This window comes from Columba livia, chromosome 22, assembly GCF_036013475.1.
Source record: "Columba livia isolate bColLiv1 breed racing homer chromosome 22, bColLiv1.pat.W.v2, whole genome shotgun sequence".
NCBI lineage: Eukaryota > Metazoa > Chordata > Aves > Columbiformes > Columbidae > Columba > Columba livia.
The window spans coordinates 2,189,687-2,207,605 of record NC_088623.1 but is presented as its reverse complement, the minus strand read 5'-3'; the positions used below and the strand labels follow the sequence as shown (position 1 = coordinate 2,207,605).

The window sequence follows — 17,919 nt, the reverse complement described above, 5'->3', positions numbered from 1 at the left end:
TGCTGCTCCATATTTTTCTGCCTAATGTGTTGCTTGCTTTTTTCTTCTGGGGGTGATTTCAGTCTGTGGAGAACTGCATCTGCATCCTGCACAACCTCTCCTACCGCCTGGATGCCGAAGTTCCCAACAGATACACCCAGCTCAACCACATGGCCCGGAGCGTTTACATGGACAAAACTCTCACGGGCTGCTTCAACAGCAGGAGCGGTAAAATGGAGGTAAGATGTGCTGCAAAGGGCTTGGAAATGTGATATTCAGCCCCAGGCAGGGGCTACAAGCAAAGAGCATGATCTGAACTCCAAGTTTCTTGTCTCTTTGTAGAATGACGAGTACGGTGTCCCCCTTCCCGAGGAGGATTTTAAACCCAAGGGACCCAGCTGGCTCTACCACTCAGATGCCATCCGCACCTACCTGTCCCTGATGGATCAGAGCAAGAAAGATGCCACCCTGGAAGCTTGTGCTGGAGCTCTGCAGAACCTCACTGCAAGCAGAGGGCTGGTAAGTGCTTCTGTCTGCACACACACAGCACTTCACAGTAGTGAGAAAGGAAAATGTCCTCTGCAAACCTCGAAACACTATTACAAGGCTTTCCACAGTGGATCCTCCAGCTGAGGTATTTATTAATGCCAAAATAGGTTCTCATGGGGGCTATAATCAGCATCCCAGGGGTCTGTCCCAGATTTAGACACTTTACAGGGTTGGTCGTGCCACCAGCATCTACTGGCATTGGAGCCCTCCACCCAGGACACCAGCAAGGATGTGCCCAGATGTGCACATATGGACAGATGTCATGAAAGGAGAGAGGAAGGATGTGTGTGCTGCACCACCTGTGTGTGTTTTCTAAGTGGGAGGTGGCTCTAATAACAGGGTGGGTTGTGCTGTGGATTGTGGCTTGTCCTCACATCAGAGCTGCTTGTAAAATAGCTCTGACAGATGTCCTAACCCGTCGGTATGGAGGTGACATGGGCTGCGTGACGCCATGGGTATTGCAGGAGACAGGGCACGGCGAGGGCCACGTCACACCAGCAGCTCTGCTGTGCCTGTCACCACCATGGACTTGTCCTCGCAGGCTGCCTTCAAATGGACAAACCTCGACTTGTCTGTTTGTGTCGAACTTCATCAATTCCTATTTAAATTAGATGGCTAGGGAGATAAAGAGATAATTATTTCATACGTAGGAAAGGTGTGTCACGTGTGTGAAGTGTTCCACCCAGAAACATGGGGTGACTCACGAGAGGAGCCTTCGCTGCTAGGACAGCATTAACCAGAGAGCTTTTGTTACAAGTCTTTCAATGAGAAATGCTTTGGGAACCCCCCTCCTGTTTTATTTTTCAGTTTAACTAGCCAGTGGCACTAATGAGGTGGAGAGAGGCTGTGGCAGGATGGGTAGAGCTGATCAGAGCAACGGGGCTGGAGCTACATGGAAGAGAAAAGGCTTTCAGCAATCAAGATCATTACACAAGAATGGCTTTTGGGCAGGGGGAAAGCAAACAAACAAACAAAAACCAGCTCTGACAGTGCTGAAGCAACTTATTTCAGCCTCCTGGAAGGGAATGGTTGGAATTTGTTTGGGTGTGCAGCTGTGGCTTCTCTTTTCAAGGGTCTTATTCCAGCTCGGTTTGCTGTCTCTTGAAGGAAAGGGAAAAAGAGGACAAGCTTCCGAGGCTTCCTAGAACCCTTTACCTTATAGAGGAGAACTCTGAATCTCTTCTCCCACTGAGCTTTACCCACCCTAGTCCTGCTGGTGTGAGTCTGTAATGTGGTACATGTGCCTTCTGGAGGCAAATGGGGTCTCAGCCCACTGCAAGAGGGTTCCCACCATCCCCATGTCACTGTTGATGGACATGTGTCACTGGTGGTGTGACAACCTCCAGCGGCCTTTCTGGTGGGGCAGCAGCTGAGAAGTTCAGTTTTAACTCTATCGATAAGAGGGCAATTTGTTAAGGGTATGTGCTTCAGCGTCCATGAACACCCACCTGCATTGGCTGTGTCCTGATATCTTCTAGATTTACATAAGCAAGCAGATCAGGATCAACGATGAGTGCTTTTGGTCTTCAGCTTGTACTTTAAAGGTATCATTAGCTGTTCTTATTCCTTGTGGCCTGGCTGCAAGAGCATTGGATGAGGGCAATGTGGACATTGAGGTAAAACTTCTCCAATTTACTGCAATATCACAGAGTATGAGAGGCTGATATTGCAAATGCCTGTGCAGAAGAGGGGTAAAGGCCAAAATAAGTGGGACTGTGATGGCAGAAGGTATTATAATATAAAGATACTTATTTTCTAGTCTAGACATGTTTGCCATACATCAGTCCAGTTGTGCCCTCTCAGCATTAGAAGTCATTGGACGTCTCTGTTCTGTCTCCCAGATGTCCAACGCAATGAGCCAATTGATTGGTTTGAAGGAGAAGGGGTTGCCTCGCATCGCACGGCTCCTCCAGTCCAACAGCTCCGATGTTGTCCGGTCTGGGGCTTCTTTGCTGAGCAACATGTCCCGGCATCCTGTTCTGCACAAAACCATGGGTAAGTAGTTTCCCCCACAGTAGATTTCAGAAGAGTTCCTGGTTTCTAACTCTCTTATATCACCCGCCTCGCTTTGTAAACCCCATAACAGGACTTAACCAAGCTCTGAAATGGGGCAAAGCAGTGTCATTTTCTTCTAGAAAATTACAGGAGATATCTGCAAGCTTAATTAATGAGACATGTGCTGCCTCAAAGTCTCTAAAGTATGTAGTATGCTTTATAGATACTGACAAATCTGCAGGATCACGAGGATGATAGTGTTTGGGGAACTGAGTTGGACTTGACTACCCATGACCAATATCATCGCTCTTCCAGAAGCCTGCAGCACCAATTTTGGCTCTGGAAATCAAGTAATGACTATTATGTCATTACTGTCCAACGTTATTAGTGCCTCCTTCTGGAGAGAACACTGCATTCTTGCATTGGATAGTGCTAACATAAATAGTATCATTCACTTGTGGTCGGTCGTATTTAAATGTTGATTGGAACATTCCACCTCTTTAGCTCACCAGGTGCTCCCAGATGTATCACGTCTCCTGTCATTCCAGTCTGGAAATACCAACAGCTACAGCGAGATCATGACATCAGCTTGTTACACTCTGAGGAACCTCATCATGTCCAACCCGCACCTGGGAAAGTCTTACTTGACAAGCAACATGCTAAATAATGTAGTGAGCCTGTGCCGAAATGGGTGAGTTTGGGGCAGAAAGGTCGTGCAAAGACGTTTTTGAGCCCATCCGCTCTCTGCAAAGCAAGATTAACCCCTAGAGCCTTCCCAACACCTTCAGAGCCATAGGAAAGCATTGTTCTTTCCCTGTGCTTGTACATCGAGAGAGCCAAAACAGAATCCAGCATGTTGGTAGACACAAATCCTCAGCACTGTTTTCTTGGGAGCAGGCATGAGCCATTGTGGTGAGATTTGTGAGAGGGCCTCAGGAAATTTGCTGGCTGAATTTTAAGAGATTCTAAAAAGAACAGAAAGACCAACATCTTAAACCCTGTTAAAAATCCCAGCCCTTCAAAGCGGGGATGTCAGAGCGCAGCCGGACTCCCTGGCACCTGCATTTCCCACCCACAGCTCCCTGCACACCTCATGATGAAGGTCAGGTCTGAGATTCAAGCACCGCTGATATAATGGGATTGTGCTTAGTTTTAATATTCAGATTAATTCATCTTTCTGTTGGAATAGCCGCCTCAAGTGGCAAAGACAGAGCTTTGATGAAGCGCAAACACACAAATATATGTATTTATTTATTTGTAGGTACCCCTCTTGGTCTACTCACATATAATTTACAACTGAGCAATCCCATCGTATATTACCACCTTTTCTTTTAGGACTTGGTTTGAGCTTTGGTGGTAGGAAACCTGTCCGTACTCCCTACAGCCCTATGCAAAAGCTTCTCACCCTTTGCCAAAACAGATGTTCATTTCTGGCCAAACTGGTTTCAAACTTAGGTGGTCTTTGACCATGTATTCTCCTTCCTAGACTTTCACCTCTCCTACCCTCTGTCTTTGTTTTAAAATACCTTATACAAGCAATCTACTGTGTTCTATTGTGAAAAGACATTCACATGCCTTCTCCATCATCCTTTGATAAACCCTTTACAACCTACCACTTGTTTCATGGTAGCAGAGACTCTCGGTCATTAGATGTGGCCTCCTTGGTTAGTTTGGACCTTGGCCAACAAAAATCAGTCAGCTTGCTGCTTTTATGTGCTTCCACTCTACAATAAGCCTGATTAACATGAAACTCCACCCTCTTCTAACTCTTCATTGTTTTGAATGGCGTTAACTTCTGCCTAAAGTCCCGCTTTGGATCCCTCCGACCCGTCGTCAGCTCATTTGCTACTTCAGCAAAGTGTTGCATAACTGGGGTTGTGCATATCTTAATTATCGTGACTGCTTTGTGTGATGAGCTTTGTTTGCAATGACTCACTAAACTGCGAGGAGTTACTAAGCTCTGGAGATGTCTTCAGTGTGTTCCTCCTGTCTTCATCGTTAATTCCTTCTGAGAAACTCCCCGCTTCTTACCATGTCCAAAACTTGAATTTTACGTTTTCATCCATTATTCATTTCTGTCCCCAAAGATTTTTATGCTGTTCAATTCTTATGAAAAAATGACAACAAATCACACCCAGGACTAATCTTACTTATCCAAGCCATATCATTTCAGACTGTTCCCATATAGCGGATGTGAAGGAGATCTCCCCTCTAGTGACTTGGACACACGCTCGTCCACAAGTTAGCGAACTTTTCCCACTTCCCTGTATAGCCTGTGAAGAAAAACATGAGATTTTAAGTTGAGATTTGTCCTGTTCTACATCTTAAAGAGCCTCACCCAGCAGATCCAACACCTCTCTTGGGGATGGACACAGACCCTGTGTTCCCCACGCTGATGTTGGTGCTGAGTGTAACATTCCACCCCTTTAGCTCACCAGCAGAAACAGGGAGCAGAGGAGGTCTCAGTGGTGATCGCATCCCCATGGAGAACACCATGCCCTGTTGAGCCTTGTTAGTATTTTGCAGAGTGTTCTCTGTTGATCTGCCTCAGTTTCCCTGCAGACACACTTCCCTCACCGCCAGCACTGCTGTTGTTTGGTTGGCGTGTCTGTGTACTTCCTCCCTGGCACATGCTGCTTCTGCCACAAAACAAATGGGTTTTACCTAGTAATTTCTTTTAAAACTGGCCCCTCATTGCATTTGAAGCTGTAAATCATTAGTTTAATACGCTTGAACAATTCTGTATAGATGTTTCAGAAGGAGCTTCCAGGTTACAGACAAGCTATGGATCTTCTCCTTTCTTCTCCAATGCCAACCAGCCCTCTTCAAAGCTGAGGTTGCTTTGTCTGGGTGTTTCTTGCAGCTGGATTCTGGATGAAAGACAGCAACGGTTCAGCAGTTTATCTGATAGCTGTGGTTTCTTCTCCTTCCTGGAGCATCCCAATTAAACGATTGGCTCCATCTCCTACATATACCCTAATCTACGACACAGGCGTCATAGTGATGATGGTTCTTCTTCACTCTTTATTATTTTTACTCTAAGTTGCCAAAATATCGAATATTACATTTCTTTTTTAATACTCAATACCATCCTTCCACACTCAGAGTATGGTACTCGCAGGCCCCAGGTGGTTCCTGGTGACCACCATCCCATTTCCCATGATCTGATGAGGTCTGTTTTGAGGACAGGATGATTTGTGAAGCTGTATCATACAGGGAGGGTCCTGAGCCTGGTTTCACACCAATCCCTCACTCCGAGACAGACTGGGGCTGTCACACTAAACTCAGATCAGGAGTCTCCCACAGGCAGGACCAGGTCCAGCAGATCAGGAGCAGCGATAAGAACCAGCGAGGAGGTTTATATCTAGGTTGTCGTATGAAATGTTCCAAAATTATAAAAGGTACTGCTATGACTCACGGTTTCGGAGCTGTTACGTTAGCAAGTATCTATTAACTTGTGCTGAGTAAGGACTTCTGGTCGCAGATGTTGTTGTTATGAATGCTCTCGTCTCCTCCGTCCTCACCAGCGGCACGGAGCCCGTTCCTCTGCTGCCCTCCCGAGCGATGCACCCCACGGGCTCCAAGGAAGGGCTGGCACCTTCTCTCTCCCTCTCCCAAATTTCACACTCCAGAAACAAACCTTCAACTCACTTTTTCCACTCAAATCCTCCCCAATTTTTCATTTGTCCGATTCTGGTCCCAGCGATTGTCATCACATCACATTGCTGAGAGAGCAAGGATGGTTTTATTGACAGCTGTCTGTCAAGTCTAGCCAGCCTCCCAGCTAGGATGGGCTTATCTAAAAGCTGTCAGTAAAGCACGTGGGCTGCTGCTCTGTGGCTTGTCATCATTCACCAGGGCTGCTTTCATCTTCCCAGCTCCTGTCCAAAAGCAGCTGAAGCTGCTCGCCTCCTCCTGACAGATCTTTGGTCCAACAGGGAGCTCCAGAGCGTGCTCAAGCAGGTAAGAAAAACGCTTCTGCTTTTTGGCTGATAAGAACAACCCTGGTCATATAGAATCATAGAATGGTTTGGGTTGGAAGGGACTTTAAAGTTCATCTTGTTCCAACCCCTCTGCCATGGGCAGGGACACCTTCCAGTAGACCAGGTTGCTCAAGGCCTCATCCAACCCAGCGTTGGCATACTGATGTCTGTGGAAAAAAGCCAGCAATGGGAAACTAAAACAACAAAAACAACAACTAAACTTAAATATTTCAAAGTGTTTTTTGAATGTGAGGTCATCCGCATTGTGGCTTTTCCTCAAGACAACGAACCCGTTCTCTTTGTTTGGCTCCTTGTATGACCAAGAATGTGTCTCTGGCTTTCTCCCGCTGACTCCTCTCTGGGCGTCGGGGCCCCAGCAGTTCGTCTCGCTGGCTGAAGTCGGTGAGTTTGCAAGGGCTGTGATTCAGCAGCAAGTACGGGCAGCAGCTGGGAGGAGCCCGTGGTGCTGGGAGGACCACGATGCCCTCAGCACCCTCCTAAATCTGAGCCAGAGACAGCGAGTCGCAACCAGAGCTACAGGACTGATCTTAGGAACTAAGTGGATCACAGTGTGTCCGTCTGGCAGTTTGCACCCTGGGGATGGTGCCAGCTCTTCTGTGATGGTCTTGGGTCAAAGCTGCCATGCCACAGCACTGCTCCGTGCTGGGAATGGACCAGGATGTTTCGAACTAGCTTGGGAGATCCCTTCGCTGCAGTCCATTGTGTAGGATCAGCGTGTCCCAACAGATGTCTGGCAATGTTCCTCCTCTCCTCCCTCCTCACACTTTATTCTGTGTCCATAACCCTACCCTGTGGTTACAACACCCCTACAGTCAGAGTAATCTTTTAAACCAAGAAGAGGAGGATTTAGGATTTGTTTTGCTCTCTGCAACAGAAACTGCAAAAATGCCAAGCCAGGTGGGGCCCCGAGCCAGCTCCCAGCTCCCAGTGGCTCCCTTTGAACCAACTGGGTTTTCCCAACTCCGCAGCAGTAGCACCTGCAGAGAGTAAAGGGCCAGATTAAAGAGAAGGAGCACCATCCACAAAGAGCACTACCCCAGGGGCAGGAAGGTAGAGAAGGACCTAAATATAATTCTCATATTTACAGTTAGGGACTTTCTCCGTAGGATCTCGTGTAGCTTGCGCCAAGCTCTGCTCAGGAGCCTGTGCCAACTCATTTTGATGTGACTGAGTCACTCCTGTGTTCACGCAGATGTTCATTACATAGGCACACATCAGACGAGCAGGATGGGAGTCTGTGAGGATCTATGCATCATGCATACCTCTTTGCCACTTTTCCAGGGTGAGGAATAAGGTTAAATAATATTCGGTGAAGTAAAGGTGTCCGCAGGTAAGGCTGGAGAAGTCCAGCGCTTGGTGGATAAAGACAGCACAAAGAAGAATGAATCCATTAGTAAGGTTCACATATCGAAGGCGCACAGAGGAAGGATGGAGGATGCTGTTGGAGAACACAAAGCACACTTTTTAGGTGGAGAACAGTGGGGCAGGAGGCTCTGTCGCACAACAGCAGGCAGCTATCAGTTTTGAAACCAATATGCGCTCACTGCACTCTATATACATCTGCCTTTGCAGCAAGGATTTGATAAGAACATGATGGGATCTTTAGCTGGAACGACCTTCAGGACCCTCTCCTCCAGATTTTAGGAGCCTCTCCAGGGACGTTCAGGCTGCAGGTGAGAACGGGCCCCTCGTGGTGGGGAGCGGGTGGGATGGGGACAAAGGGACGATGCCTGAGCCCCATGAGCTCTTTGCTGTTTTAATCTCCCTCCCCTCAAGTGGGCTTGTGAGATTTTAATCACCAATCTTATCAGCCCAAACTGCAAAGCATTTCTTTTGGTGCAAAGTCGCGCAGTCCCTGGGTTTCGTGCAGATGTTGCCCGCAGGACACAGCTGTGCATTTCGGACATGCCCAGCGTGGGTGACATGGGACAGGCAGAGCGGCTGGACTTGGCTGCACCTCACGTCTTCCTTAATTACGTTGCAAGTGATAACTGATTAATTGCATTTTGCCAGATCCTCTCAGGTGGGGCTTTTCACAGGAATCTCTCTGAGAGCACTTTCTTTGCTGAATTTGGAATAATTTTATCCAGATAGTGTCCATAACATGCAATTCATTCCAGCACATCCTATGGCATTAACCATCACCCTTAGGGATATTTTGAGCAGTTGATAACCTGTAAACCTCACATCAAAATATGGAACTATGTGCTGACATTTGAGAAATACCAATAGATTAATCACAGATAGAATTTTCAGGGCATCGCTATGAAATTCTGATTGAATCTGTAACGCACTTTTGACTCATAATTCCCACCGAAGGGCAAAACTCTAAGCAGTTTTGCACTTTTCAAGTGTCAGATGTCTCTGTGATGGGGACGGAGATTATCCAGGATGAATTATTTGCTCCCTTCCCCACCGTGCTCTTTGTGATCAAACTGAGCACAGCCCTGATGTCAGACAAAATGGTGCAAAAGCCAATTTCTTCCTTCTGCTCAAATAGAGATTTCACTTCTTGCTCTACTGGGATGTTCCACTGGGACTCGGAGAGGGTGGGGGAAAAGCTATGGGCAGTATGGAAATGGGGTACAGGACAAGAGAAAAGATTGAAAGTTGGTTTTGAGTGTAATGAAAAGGTTTCTTGAAGGCTTTAATTGTCTGGGGTTTTTGGTTTGTCTCTGTTTTTCTCCATTTCAGAATCTGGAATTGGTTCACGTCCAGGAAGACAACTCTTTCCCAATTACTTAGGATTTTAAAGACGTAGAGTGTTTCTGAGTTTAACTCAACTGTAAAGCCAAATGACATATGGATTTCATGTGGATGACACTGATATTTTTAAGCATTTTCTTCTTTTTAGCCGGGAGAAGGGACTTTTATTGAGGTTATACTTTCTTGATGTCGATATTTGTTGGTTTTGCAAAGAGTGTGTCTGTGTAACGATGTATGTGCCGCTGTGTATGTGTGCGTGCAGGCAACATACACACGCACATGTGGTAAGTAGGATCTTCCTACAGGCTTAGTCCCGTGTCTTCACCGAAAGCCGACGCGAGTTGTGCAGTTTAACCCCCTTGCAGAGTTTTGTCCGATTCCACCTTATTCATGCACCAAATACCATGACACCAAAAACCTCGTTTTACCCACAAGTATACAAAATTGCCCATTTTAGGTTGAGTTCCCCCCCCTGCATATGGCCATTATAAACAGATGCACACAACAATACTCTTCTTTACAAAGGCTGGTTATTCCTAACGTTTATCAACATGGGCTTCTTTTCTGCTTATGAATCTCTCTCCAATGAGCACTTACAGTTACTAGTATTTTCTTTCCTGCCACTTCTTTATCTCAAGAAGCAAAATGACACCTGCAAATTCTCTCCCGGGTTTCAGTAGCCCTTATCTGAAGCTGTATGTGAGGGGACAATCACAACACATCTGCAGAGCATGAATATCCCCAGGTCCCGAACCACTTTGAGCACCAGAACGACTCAATCTCCTGACTGTACCTGGACAAATGTGGCACTTGAGAAGCTGGAGACAGGCAAAGTGGGTTTTGCTCTCTTTCATTTTTGCCCTGGGATCACCGACTGCCACACAGGACTGGAAGAAAGTGAGGGATGTGCGCTTTTTAATCACGCTTTGTTTATATTGATCAATGTCAAGAATTAGTATTGATACGCAAAGGAATGGAAGCACTTGTGTGGCGTCGGGTCTGGGAGTATTTCATTTCTCAGTGGTTTCAATGACGTGATGCTAAGGGGAGTGCTGGGCTCATTTTAGGGCGACTCACTCCTTATGACAGTAATGGTGTGATGAACGAGGCTGATCTCCCTCTGTCCAGAAGGAAAACATCCTCTAACTGCAACCCAGATCCCCAGGGAAAGGCCCGGCTGAGGATGCATTTGCTGCCTGTCCCGTATACATGGTTATTGCTTCTTCAAGCTGTGCAGGGGCACAGGACCCTGTTATGCAGATATCAGGAGGTGCTTGGTAAGGACAAATCATGGAGCGGAGTCTAGAAAGGGAAAAACAATCTCATTTCTCTTGTGTTGATGCAAATCACCGAGTCCCCACTCACATCACAGGGCTGGGGTGATTTGTGCCTCCGAAAGAGCCGTCTGTGAAGTTCAGATTTGCTCTGGCACAGCTCTAGAGCTAAGAAACGCTCATTCGTCCCCCGTTTAGACCATGGGGAGCACGTGTCCGCAGAGGGAGCTCATTCCCCAGCTGCTTTTAATCCTGGACTACAAAGGGCGGCTTAATCTTGAGCACTTGAACAAGCAGCTATCTGTTCGCTTTCACCCACGTTCAAGTCAAGAGCTTTCCACGCAGAGCTCCCAGCCAAATGAGAGAGGGAAAAAAACATGATAATAATAATAAAAAGGCACCTTTGAAGTGGAGAGTAGAATCAGGAGGAGCCGGTAGGCCGGTTTCAGGAGGGTTTAAAGAGCAGCGCAGGAGCCGCGGCCCACGGGCACGTCCTGGCCGTACCTGCCAGCCCTCCCCTGGCTGGATGCACATTCTCACATGCGCCGTTCAAGATGTTTTCGGACGGATCCAGGACTCTGGATGTGCCAAATGGCTGCAGTATCCACAGAAAGGATCGTTGCTGCAGTTTCGGTGCAAAAATTGTGTCCCGTGCAGTTTTGCGTTCAGATATGTTCCTGCGATTGTGTGTTTGACAGATCCTGGGAGCTCAGGGTTTTTCTCTGTAAAACTAATTGGGGAAACCTGACTACAAAATGTAATGGTGGAATATTTAGGAAGTTCATTCTAACTGGCTGTTATTTAGGCTTTATTTGAAAATACTTCTGCTGCATTCACCAGTAATGTGATTTACTGGATGACTATACAAGGCACAAAGACCTGTAGCTATGTGATCATCGTCTCCCAATTAAATTTACAAGCACTGGAGATTTCATTAGTAAGTATTAGACTCAAAGAGACTTTGGTGTTGGTAAATACTTTTCTCACATAAATTTTATGAAGCGCAGTGAAATTGTTTTTCCAAAGCTAACAAAATGATAAAAATAAAATGTCTCCATCCTCAGAGATCTTCAAAGCATGAGTGAGCACAGCCCTGAGCGATCTCTGCCTTTGACGTTATCCCTGCTTTGAGCTGGTTCATTCCAATCTGATTTATTTGTACCATGCTGTATGTTATTGCTTTCATACCTCTCCATAGCGCTAACTCAAGAGAGCAGTGGGAATTGGGACCGCTCTGCCATCCCAGGGCTGACCTGCAGCTGTTTCTTCCCCAGGAAATCCTCTGATGCTCAGCTCTGTTTTCCTCTCAGTCTCTCTTTTAAAATCTGGATTACAGACTCTACCCAAGTCGGCGAATTAATGCCCAGTTGTGAGAAGGGAAATGAAAATCTGATTTATCAGAGTAACCGGTGTTGCTCATCACCAGCAATTTCGCGAGCTAGATGAGGTTCCCTCCATCATAAATGATGCTGTTTTTACCTCCAATACTTTTTTTTCCTTCATTCTAAGGAGGTGTTGCTTCTTAAATGCATCTTTTTAACTGTGACATCCTCTTCCATGAGCTGTTTCTTGCTTCTTTAAGAGCCAAGGTGGGGTGTACCCCGATGATACAGGCAAGGGCAGGTCTACAGAACATAGTTGGTACCCTGGGTCGTAATGATGGAGAATTACTGAGGAGGGAAGGACCACAGCCAGCAGCACCGTTCGCTCTGCCAGCAGCAGAAATAACAGCAGTTGGGGCCCAATTTGTGCGCAGGACACACAAATATGTAAATAAATACCATACTCGTTTGTCCTGGGTTTAGCAGAGCTTTTCGGTCTATTTTCTCACCAATGCTTCGTTTGTTTTGTGTATGTACAATCCAACCCCCCCCAGCATTTCAGAAGCCTCATGGACGAGTAGAAGGCAGTAGGCAGTTTGATTCCTCTCTGAGCACACACCAGGTTGAGACCAACATAGCCTACCAGTCCATAGCTATACAGTGTATTCTGTAAGATATAGGTATGTGAGAATAATATATCAGAGTTTTGTTTTGGCTGTACTGTATGTATTTGCTTCATTGGAAAAGCTGAAATCAATAAAAATTGCTGGAATTTCTTCAAGCTTCCTGGTTTGGATGGTTTTATTTTGCTCGTCTTGCCACAGTGTTAGGAAAGTGTTTGAAAGGTTTGTTAATCAGGCTTTTGCTGATCTAGGTGTTGATGTTATGTAAGATTTGAGGCCAGATCTTCTGTGCTAATCAGGACCAAATTTAAGGCTGCGTCTGCTTTGGGGATTTCCCAGCCTTCTCCGTGAAATCGCTGTTGACAGCATCTAAGTCTCTGCATCACATCCTGCAGTAGCTTAAGCCCGGACTACATGGGGACAGCTCACATGCAAGGTGCACAGATGACTCTGTATTCAGTACTGGAGAGCACCATGGTGTATAAACACTGGTGGCAGCCTTACAAAGAAATACGGAAGCAGCATCCTCTTGATCTCCTCCAGAAGAAGGTTCTTCAGAGAAGAAACCTGGCAAAGGGGAATGTGATCTCAGCTGTGAGGTGAGCTTGTTTCGTTTATTCAAGGCCAGGCTGAGGAATAATCCTTAGCAGTGACAAGCATCTTATGAAAAGAGGATCCACAGCCTATCAGACCAGCTTGGCACAGCCTGTAATTCCATGCATGGGAAAAGGGCATCACCCCCTTCCACACTGCTCAGAAATCCTTTCCAAGAGCACCCTGCTGCCCTGCTGAGATTTTTGAGGCGTTGGCAAGCACTGAAGGATTAAACACAAAGGCAAAGTGCCCAAACCCAGACATCTTAACCAGTTTTGGGTGGGCCCTGTACAGCAGCACTTCAAAACCTAAATTGCGTTGGCAGCTGTCATCATTCCTTACTTAAGCTGTTTTCAGTCCACAGTGCAGCAGGCATATTTGCCATTGGTTTTGAATGTAGTTCCTAAGTAATTATCTTGTAAAAGTTCATTTAGGAGCAGTGTATCCAGAAGTCCTCAGGAGGATTAAGTGTTGATATCGCATACACACTGGTGATGTCCATTCTGCAGCTTCTTCAGGCACAAATCACATCTGAAGGCACATCTAAGAAAGGTCATATAAATTATAGGATAGACGAGCAAGTTGTCTTCTACTGAGTCTAGCACAGAATGTCTAAAATTAATGCAGATGACTCCTACCTCTATACTCTTGAGCAGGCTCTCTGGACACTGAAGAAGGGCAGGACGTGTCATCATAACTCTCAGCATGTCTCCGATTTTGAAACTGAGTTGCTCAGCAATAGAGTTGATATATGACTGTGTGCTTCCATCTCTACCCATTTGCAGCATGTAAAATGAATACCAAGAAACTAGTATGTCTTGTTATCTTGCGAACTTTATCCTCTGTATGAACCCATAAGAAAAGCCCAGTGTTGGCCAAGGCAGTCTTTAGAGACACAAAGACCATAGGGCAGTTTGCAAGAAAAAGACAACCAAGCTGTTCTTTGTATGATTAAAAATGCACTGAAAGATGGATCCGGTCTAGGGGCTGGCTCAGAGGGCAGAGACTCTGTGGGGCAGACAGTGACAGATGCACTGATTTACCTCCAATGCATTGGTGGTCCAGTAGGATCCAAGGGAAGAAAAATGGGTGCTGCAGGGTACAGAGTAGCCACAGAGCACTCCTCCTCCAAAACAGAGCAATCACTAAGTCCTTGAAAACTTCACAGATCACACAGCTCGTTAGAATCTCAAATAACACATGGGACTTCACCAGAAAATCCTTATCCCACCAGCAAAGCAGCCCCCATTGTAGCCCCCTCTCCCATCCCACAGTGCAACTTTTGAGGCCTTTATCATTCCCCATTATATTTTCAGAGCAAACCCCACTCTCCAGCCCATGAGATACCTTCCCCAAAGACATGCCCAGAAGTACCTGACTCCCCCAGGCCACAGCCCAGATCATCACTTCCCAGTCAAGAGCAGGTCCCAGTTGGCACAGAGACCACGTTGCGCTCCCCTAGGAAACACCAAGCTTCAGCCACACACCACGACAACACCAATGACCCCACAGCACCAACATCTCCTGCTGGAGATGCTCCTCTACCTCGGTTTCCCACAGGCTGCGTGAGATCAGCCCAAGCAGCAGCACGGCCGCGGCATCACAGCCCCACAGCCAGGTGCCTCGGGAGCACCCCGGTCCGCATGGCACAGCGCTGGAGCACACATGGCAGCCCATACCAGCAAGGCGTGTGCAGAAGAGCCTCAGCGCAATCACGGCACCGGAGCCCCCACCGTGCTCATGCACCCACACCCCAGGGCATCTCCGCCGCAGGAGCCAGGGGCCTGGGTCAGGAGGAAGGGTGAGGCACTGTGACTCATCCCCTCGTTACCTTCCCCATAACATGCATGACTTTGTGCTCCTCTATCACACAACACTCATTTGTATCTTTCCCACAGTTATGTGTCCTTGCAGATTTAATCTAGCTGAGTGTGGAAGTTGTTACCTATCCAAGATGTATTTGGCCCCTTTCTTGGTGTTTTCTAAGCTTGCCTTTGTCTCAGGAAAACCTTTTGAGGGGCCTCACGATCCTTCTGGCTTTTTGGGTTTTAAGCAGGAGGTGTCAGAAAAGTTACCACAGGGATAACTGGTTTGTGGTGACCAAGCGTTCATAGCGACATTGCTTTTTGATCCTCCGATGTCGGCTCTTCCTATCATTGCAAAGCAGAATTCACCAAGCATTGGATTGTTCACCCACTAACAGGGAACGTGAGCTGGGTTTAGACCGTTGTGAGAGAGGTTAGTTTTACCCTACTGATGATGTGTTGTTGCAATAGTAATCCCATGGGGCATGCCAAACACGTCCCTTTCTTTTATCTAACAAGAGATCTCTACTTTGCACTGCTGGGATGCAGGAAAATGTTGCAGCTCTACCTGAGCCTTTTAAGCCTCAGGCAGGGTGGGTGTAGTGACAACCAGAACAACATTCCCCAGATTTAGGAAATTCTGTGTAGTTTGTTAGGATGTGACATCCACTTCTGGACCATTATCCCGCCGACCAAGCCTCCACAGTGCTCTTCCAGCTCCGGCTCTCATTACAGCCCTCTGCAACTTGATAATCTCCTGCAGGAAAGGCTTTGATGAGAGGGTAATTACCTCCCTGCCACCACCCCCTGCGCTCTTGTTTTATGCTGAATGTGCTGTGCTTGGTTGAAACGAGACCCTTGGTGTTCCCAGCCTCCCCAGCCCAGCAGCTGATGATGATGAGCAAAACAACATTTCAGCACAACAAAGAGGCTGCAGGAATCTCTGCAGACCGTAGGGAGATTGCATGGCAAGGTGGGACTGCTGGCAGTGATTTTTAGGTGGTAGATGTTGTCTTGATTAACACTTTGGCCAGTACTCCAGGTCTTGAAGGAGATCTCTGATGTCCTAAAGCTGAGAGGTGGCCAGATGTGAGCACAGCTGATGCATGAGCCCCGGAGTTCGAGTCTGTCGTACCCACACACAGAGCCTGCAGGAGCCCTTCCTGAGCCCCCTTTCTCCCTTGACCTGCCTGTGGAGTTGTCTGCAGTTCTGCAAATGAGCAGCAAAGCAGTTAAAACACCCCCAGCCAGCACAGCAGCACATTGCCCCTGTGCTGCAGAGCCGAGATACCCCCAGCCTGTGCGGCAGTGAACAACCCCTCATTGCGCAGATGTCCAACACCATGGAAAAAAAAAGCAGGTAGAAATTTTCAAAAGCGATAACACTATTGGAAGTTCCTGGCAACACAAAACCCAAATACTTTCCCAGAGAACAGCAGTTCCTCCCTCTTTTCTCTGGCGCTTCACTCCACAAAAAGCCTTACAAGTGCGCTGCAGGATCTTACCTAACAGAGCTGAGCTCAGGCAATAACTGTAACTGCTTTTGTGTCCCGAGGCCAAGTTTCAGTCTGAGAGATGACCCAGACTGGGTGCTGTACAATAAAGCGTAGCAGAGATTTGCTTTGTGCATCTTATTGCTTTCTTCCTTATATTTTCTATTCTTTCCCCAGGAAGACTCTTTATCTCACGGGACAGGTAACTCCTGCTTCAATCAACAAGGCTCTGTCCTGGCAGAACAGGAAAATCAGTCTCTCATCAGCAGGGCTGAAAGAAACGCTCAAAAAATATAAAGCAAAAAAAATGGAGATGATCTGAGTGCCTTTGAGTTCCACCCTGAGCTTTTCTTCAGCACGTTTTACCCACGGTGAAAACCAATTCTTGTTTCATTTCAGGGCGGAAGAAATAGGCAGAGGGGGTAGGCACCACTTTAGTGTCACAGCAGGGCCGTTGACAGGATCACAGCGAGACATTCAAACCCACCTGGACGCGATCCTGTGTGGTCTGCTCTGGTGACCCTGCTTTAGCAGGGGGGCTGGACTGGGTGACGTCCAGAGTTCCCTTCCAACCCCAGCCAGTCTCTGATTCTGTAAGACTCTGGATTTCCCAGGTGGCAGCACATCACCTAAATGACTTCTGCCGTTCTCTGTGCAATGAGAAACTGTCTGTGACTATCCCAAATATTTGGGGTTTTTTCAAGGGTAACCCAAAAGCAACATAGAAATAATTTCCTGCAGGATGTGGAGAAGCACAGGGTTAAAGAGCCAGGAGAAAAGGGAGAAGGAGGAGATGGCTCAGGTGAGTGTTTTTGCTATTTGAAGTGATGACTCCTTGGTACACAGAGGAAAATCCACTCCCATCGCCTTTCTGCCCCGGGAACCTGCCCGCCGCGAGCTCCCGGGTGAAGCAGCAACATCACTGCAGGGCTCAGGCACCGTGGGAAAGGCAACGGAGCCGCGGCGAGTCCTGCCGCACGGCGAGACCCAGATGTGGGTGAGTCAGAGCCCCACCTTGCTTTGAACAGCAGGAAGCAGAGCCCGCGGAGAGGCACCCAAAAGAAAGGCAGGGGACAAGAGGGTGGTTCGTACCCACGGGGGCCCCCGGGAACCGATCCCCACTCCCAGGTGCTGCCGCCTGTAAAGCTGGGGTTAAAACAGGGGTGAATCCTGGTGCTGAATTAGCCAGTATGGCTAATTAGCTGGTGGGATAATGAGAATGGATGGGGGAGTTTTTCCTCCAGCTATCAAAGCACACCCAGGAAAGACTGACAGGGACTGGCAGGTCTCCAGGGGGCAAGGAGGGAATGGGACAGGGTGAGCAGTCATGGTTACTCATGAGCAGGCAGTTAATTCCACAGCTTTGCCCCGGGAAGGGTCACACAGAGCCCGGTGCTGAAAGACCTGAGACCATGGGATGTGGGATTATCTTCTTGCTGTCTCTCAGCTGTGTCCTCCCCACCACCCTCCTGCCATGGACCAAGTCCATGCAGGAACGGGCTGTGCCATCCCCAGAAACCAGGGCTGGGGCTTTGGTCCATACACCTCCTGATGTTCAGCACAGGGATGGACCAT

The 17,919-nt window shown here is 47.5% G+C and overlaps 1 protein-coding gene across 1 annotated transcript in view; it reads left to right on the top strand.

Moving 5' to 3' along the window:
* The window catches only part of PKP1 (plakophilin 1), a 45,116-nt gene extending 32,506 nt beyond the window's left edge, over positions 1-12,610 (top strand). The window contains exons 8-14 of the mRNA XM_005505316.3: positions 63-218; positions 322-498; positions 2,370-2,523; positions 3,028-3,214; positions 6,402-6,486; positions 8,100-8,200; positions 9,222-12,610. Of these exons, the coding sequence (XP_005505373.1) occupies positions 63-218; positions 322-498; positions 2,370-2,523; positions 3,028-3,214; positions 6,402-6,486; positions 8,100-8,171 (831 nt within the window). The 3' untranslated portion in view covers positions 8,172-8,200; positions 9,222-12,610. The remainder of the gene's footprint in view (positions 1-62; positions 219-321; positions 499-2,369; positions 2,524-3,027; positions 3,215-6,401; positions 6,487-8,099; positions 8,201-9,221) is intronic.
* The last annotated feature ends 5,309 nt before the right edge of the window (positions 12,611-17,919 follow it).